The following is a 6,752-nucleotide window of genomic DNA, read 5'->3' as shown; positions in this document are numbered from 1 at the left end:
TTACAACCATTTTAATCATAGTAATAAATTGTAAATAAATAGTTAATCTCTTTATGTAGTTTATATACTATTATATAACCCAATATACCACCCTTCATTATACTATATAATTAATGGTAACAACATTTTATAGATATAAAGGTATTTAATTGGTAAACTGGTAAACACACAAATAGCCTTTGGAAAAGAATCCAACCATAATAATAGTTTTTTAGAAAACAATATATAATTAATTAATTAACTTATTTTTGGATAATTGTCTTCAGCGATTATCCTGGCATCCCGATTAAATCTCCATAGCATACATAGCAATATTATAAAAAAAAAATTCGAAGTAATGTAACAAAACGTAAACTGCGGGGGCTCAGTTTTTCATTTTCCTAGGCCTTCCAAGTCTTTCACTTTTTCTTTCTTATATAAAAAATATGCAGTATTATGATTTTTATTTATTTATTTTTTTCTTAAGCTGAGGCTTTGCTAGAGAACTAGAGTTTGCAATCGTTCAAAATTTCGAATTCGCTTTTTTTAATAGAAATATAAGAATCGTAAATCGTTTTTATGTATGTATGTATTTATGTATGTGAACGACCTAGCTCAACAAAAAAAACTACGTATTTAAGGTAGATACATGCCTTACATGTTTGTGACAGCAACCTTTTTTTGTAAAACTCGACTTACCGAAACAGCAACTTTATTTCATCGGTTTTACAAATTGTTTACAATTTTATCCAAAATGACACCTACAATTTTGATTAATATCGTTACTTTTAAATCTATTTGAATGATTTTTAATATCAGCTAAGTTTTATCCTCACTGAAATAGCTTCTAAAGTTCCTTTGGTTTTGGTTTATTTGAAATAATTAAGTTTCATTCATTTTGATTAGTAATGAAAATTTAATAAATACGAATTATGAAAGAATTTGATGATTAAAAATTTATAATGTTTCTAAGATTATTATGACAAAGAAAGCAGGGACAGGGAGTGAGCAAATGAAGAAAGTTTTTTTTCTTAGTGATTAGGAAAGAAAGATCTCCAAGAAGTATTGGGGATAGAAAACAGGATTAATTAAACTAACTTTGACATATGACTAGAAATAACAATGCTAGGGACCCTGAAGATAAATCTAATGAAATATTATTTTAGGTAGAATATGTTGAAGATTTGAAAAAATAATGTGGCTTGTGGAAGCCAGATTTTATTCTAAAATATCAAAATAAAGTGTATAATGTGTCCAGATACATTAAAATTATTATTATTAGTTATAAAAAATAAATATAATGTGTTTTAACTTTATGAATTTAAATATTTATAGTAAGATTGTAAGGCTGTTATATGATGACAATAGCCAGAGGCTTTTAAGGAATACTTAAACTGTTTTCAGTAGCAGTACCCTAATAGTTTTTATATTTTAATTAATTTTATGTTCCTTTTATTCGATTATTTCATAATGATGCTCTGGGAAATGTGTGTCGGACACTTCACTTTTATTATAGGATTTAATTGTCTACATTTATATACTCCAATATTATTAAAGTTTATACAAAAGTATTTTAAACACATAACAATACTCTTTTTGCCAGCGGGTTTACAAATATTAACATATAATTAAATTAATTATCTTAGCTTACTATATTTCATTGAATAAATAATAAACTTTGAAATAATAAAAATTCCATATTTAATATAGTTAGATAAGATAAATAATTGTAACAAATGTTAATAAATTAATATTTAGTCCAATCTGTGACACTGATATTACATGATTACACTAATATTTTTCAGCTTTATATTTGTTAATAAATGGACCTGTTTTGATGTAGTCAAAATATCTGGTACACACCAACCAAGATTTAGCCTAGTTAATTATTACCTCTGGGATTGATGATGATACTTTATGATATGTAATCGAATTATTTATACAGTTTTATTTCATTTCTCACTTTAAACTACAATAGTACCATTTTCTCAAAACCGTCACTAAAGATTATGGTTATACTCATCATATCAATATGTCTTTATTACCAGCTTGGTCTTACCCTCATAGTAATAGCCAGATAGGGCATAAATGTTGAATTTTTAAGTACCTTTTAGTTGGTTTATTTTAAATAATGCACGGTCTCCCATTGTTAGCCACAAGAAACAATGGATAGATATAATATAAGAAAGAATTTAAGTATTAATTAAGGAAGAATATTAATGCTTTATGTATTGTAGTCTATTTATAAAAATAATATTTTATTTTTATTTTTCACTTTATTTTATGATTGTACTAATATAAAACAATACCTGTTGCAGAAGAAAGAGATGCTGACCTGGTGGCTGTTGGTGGCCCTATGTGCCGCGGGGGCGGCGGCCTGCCCCCAGCACTGCTCTTGCTTCACTGACCCAGATGGCTACAACTCGGCCAATTGTTCCACCCTGGCTCTTGGTGCTGTGCAGCCGTCCAATCTCGACCTCCTCTCCTTTCAGCCTCATGAGCCCGGCTATCCAACCAAGCTGGCTCCCAGGGCCTTCCTAGCATTCAAGAGGGTCAAGTTCCTCTGGGTCGTCAACTGTTCTGTGCTCAACCTGCCCAACGAAGTCTTCCAAGGACTGGACTATGTCATCAAGATGGATCTTTCCTATAACAAGATACGTCACTTGAACGGAGGAGTCTTTAAGCCATTAGGTAGCCTCCATATTCTTCTCCTTCGAGGCAACCCACTCCTACTGACACCATGGGATGTGATCGTATCAGACAGCTTACAGGAATTAGACCTGGGTCATTGCGGGTTACGAACCATTCCTCAGGGGACTTTCATCAGTGTTCCTAGACTCTCAAGGCTATATTTAGATGGGAATGAGATCCACACATTCACATTTAACATGATCCCTGCTGGGCTCAGGTACCTAAATCTAGCACGTAATAGAATTGTTAACGTTCCAACTGATGTACTCACTACAATGAGCTATCTGAGAAAGTTAGATCTGAGTAAGAATCCAGTTAACTGTAACTGTAACTTAGTCATAATGCAAGACTGGTTTTCCGGCCAAGGTATAATTTTTGAAAATGGTGTGACTTGTTCAGAACCTGCTCTATATGCTGGTCAACATCTGAACAAAATTAATGAAAATGAGCTATGTACTTTGGAAGAAGTAAAGAGGCAACGTCGCATAAATGATATTGAGAATTACAGAGACTCTAAATCACATAGAACCCATAATATGATCCACGATCCTGATCTGCAGTCAGACCAACCAGGTGGAGAACTGTACACTGAGGTGTTGTTTGACAACGAGGGGACAAGAGGCCTTGGAACTCACATGGAATTGTCAAAACACTATCCACTCCCTTCAGATATGAGTGATGAGAACAACAAAGTAGCTGCCAATAAGCATGAGTTAACTCCCACGCATCCTGTTATGCCAACCCAATATGAGAATCTTGTTGAGAAGGTTATGAAAGAGGTTGATTCAGGAGAGGTATCCATTTCTAACAATACCGATGTATCTGATGAAATAAGCACTGAAGATCTGTCTCTTGTAAATCATGAATCCTCACTGAAAAAATTAACAGCTGAATCTCTTACAAAAATAGATCATACTGACCATGTTGCTAACATGGCCATCAATGTTACATCTCATCCCAGTAATGATAGTTTACACCTAAAAGAGTCAGTTGCAACTGATTCTCCGGAAAATGAAATGGCTGATGAAGGTTACTCACCACTTTATTCAAGTACTCCTCCAAGCCATAAAGAATATACCGAGTTCAATAAAGAACATCAGACAGTCGCAGATGGGCTCAGTTTTGACTTGCCCGAGGATGATCCTTTTGTAGACAGTCCAATGGCAGATGAAGGATATTCTTCAGTATCACATATGAATACTTCAGAGGATGAAGAAGTTGGTAGTGGAGATGATGCATTGGAAGTTCACAGTGTTTCACAAACACCAGTTCCAGACAAAAATGATTCTACTACACCGGCTAGTTTTACCTGGCAAAGTTCTCATGCTGATTCTGGTGACTATGCCTATGAAGCACAGCATGACTATTCATCTGAAATAGAAACTACTACTAGATCTATGGACGTTCATGACTTAACAGACACTGATGAAGGATCTGGTTCTGCCGAACTCGATGTCCTTAGTAGTTCATCTTTGGCACCATATATCAACGAGGAAAATGAAACAAGTACAGAGAACTACTTAATACTTGACAATTCAACTAACATTCAAACGTCATCAGAAACTTCTACAGAAATAATTGCTTCAAGTTCGCCATCTTACACTACTTTACCAGAAATCACAAATTCACCAACAGAAGATAGTACAACTTCAGAACCAACTGAAGAGAGTACTTCTGAACTTTCAACTGAAGGTACAACCATCGCAATAATTTTTTCATCTAGTGAAAGCTCAAACGTTCCTAGTTCTTCAGAACCAAGTGCTTCTTCATCCGAGTCAATTATTACAACAGAATTACCTTTGAGCAGTTCTTCAGAACCAGCAGTTGTAATCACGACAGAAATATCTATTTCTTCCACTGAACCACCAGTGAGCAGTAGCTCTGAAGGACCTATCATTCCTTTCGTTGAACTAGAAATGCCCACAACACAGGAATCAATAAAAGAGACAACTCCTGCCCCTGAAGTTACCCACATTCCAGAAAGCACAACAGTGCCACCAATAAGTGAGGTAGAAGTAATAAGTCGACCAAACAAACAAGACCAGAAGGAGCAAATTATGATTGAACCAACACAGGCAGAAAGAGAAGAAGGACGAACGGAAAGTGCGCAACCTACGCTTAACTACATGATAGCTGGTCTTATTGTTGTCCTCATCGTGATCATCATTACTACAATCATATGTAAGAAAGTTTTCAATACAGGACCCTGCACATCGAAGAAGAAAGTAAGATTACCCCAGGATACAGAAGCACATCTTGCCACTGAAATGCAGGATATGCTTCTTCCCAAACCTCCTGAAAATGGAGTAAAAATTATCCCTCAAAATGGAACTCAGAATGGTAAAGAAGTTAAAGAAGAAGAAATCCCAGTTCTTCAAAAAGACTGGGATGAAAAACCAGAACCAATCGAGACGGTGACAGCCAGAATGAGTGTAATAGCAGGCCCGCAGACTCCTGTATTCATTCACAAGAGTCTAGCCTAGTCCTTGTGCCATTCGACTCTACTTAATTTATTTTTATATTGACCAACCTTTTAGTATAAGTCATAGGCTAAGCTTTTGTACAGTCTCCAAATAGGCTTGATCTAAAAATTATATTTTTTTAACTCAAATTTCAAGTCTATTTGTATCCTATGTAAAAATAAAAATATATATGATTTTTTCAAAAAAAGAAAAGGAAAAAAATTGAAATCAAGTCATTTATTAAATTAATTTATGGAGAGAATCTGGGTAATTGTTACCATAATTAAAGTAACAAAAAAACATTTTTTTTTTGTTTCAGATATTATGATCTGATAATATAAAAAAATTTAATTTAGACCAATTGTTTTTGAATAAGCGTAAACATTCATTTGTAAATAAATAAGTGTTATAGATGTCGAAAAAATGTTGAGTTATTATCAAAAGAAAATAATGTTTACAAATACTTATTTAGGTGAAAATTGTATTTATTATTTTTTAGCAAAATACAACATATCATGTTTTGAAGTAAGATAGTGATTGTTTTATTGGTTGCATATCTTAATTTATAAGATAGCTTTAATTTTCAAAGCAAATTTATACTTTCTGATTTTTATTTCTTGAAAATTAATTAATTATGAAAAATGTTAATTTTAAAAATAGAGTTGTGTAACTATAATTATTTCTGTAAATTATTGACTTGTTAGCTTCATTTACAAGTGATATCCAAGACTTGTGATAATCTTTTGAGACTTATATATACATATGTTAATAAAAAAAGAAAAAATAGTTTATTTTATTTTATTTTTTATTTTTAATAAATATCAACCTTTTTCCTTATAATTTATTCCTGGATCCCACATTTATATGTGATTTTACTTCAACACAGCAAATTTATGGAGTAAATTTGAGAATTTTAAAATATTCACTTCCTGAGGAAATTAAAATAAAAATTTTCAATTAGGTTTTGAGTAATGTTAACATATCCCAATCTATCTAGTGTAATATATCATTTGAATGATCATGGAATATACTGTAAAATGACACCTATCTCATAATATCTCTAGCTAAATTAGCGAAGTTTCTACAACAGGTCCAAACATTGTTCTTTGTTTTTTAGCCTATTTAGGATTTAACTCTTGGGCACTTTGTTAATCAAAAACAAGTGGATCCATCTCGGTAAAATTTCATATTTTTCAAAGTCCATACTTATACTGCACCTCTGCAAAATTTGAAGAAATGCTTAGGTTCAAAGCTGTGTTGAGTTGAAGTAGAATGACTCACATATATATACATTTCTTTATTATCAGATCAGTTTAATAGGACTAACATGGTTACTTTATTTTTACAATTAATCCTTATCAGTCGCTAGCTTTTTATACCTTATTCTCACTAACATGTTACTAGTTCCAGTAAATATGACAAAAGAATTAGTATTAAGAATTACATTTTTGTTTGAAATTATTTATTTTACACTCATATGAGTTTCAAATAATTATTTATTTAGAAAAGGCAGTGATATATATCAGGAGATGTCAACTTCTTGTTACAGATACTTAACTAATACGCAGTGATGCCGATGCTTCGGATAGATGTTGGTACAAGTAATGTTAGTGAAGTAAT

General features: G+C 32.3%; 1 protein-coding gene across 3 annotated transcripts in view; it reads left to right on the top strand.

Moving 5' to 3' along the window:
* LOC106682324 (papilin) overlaps window positions 1–5,623 on the top strand; it is a 59,291-nt gene extending 53,668 nt beyond the window's left edge. For all 3 annotated transcript variants that reach the window (XM_024363356.2, XM_014423116.3, XM_014423117.3), the window contains one exon: window positions 2,298–5,623. In XM_024363356.2, the coding sequence (XP_024219124.1) occupies window positions 2,307–5,153 (2,847 nt within the window). In that variant the 5' untranslated portion in view covers window positions 2,298–2,306 and the 3' untranslated portion in view covers window positions 5,154–5,623. The remainder of the gene's footprint in view (window positions 1–2,297) is intronic.
* The last annotated feature ends 1,129 nt before the right edge of the window (window positions 5,624–6,752 follow it).

Source organism: Halyomorpha halys, unplaced genomic scaffold, assembly GCF_000696795.3.
Source record: "Halyomorpha halys isolate HHAL.00 unplaced genomic scaffold, Hhal_1.1 Scaffold405.1, whole genome shotgun sequence".
In the NCBI taxonomy this organism is placed as follows: domain Eukaryota; kingdom Metazoa; phylum Arthropoda; class Insecta; order Hemiptera; family Pentatomidae; genus Halyomorpha; species Halyomorpha halys.
This window is presented reverse-complemented; position numbering and strand designations above follow the sequence as displayed.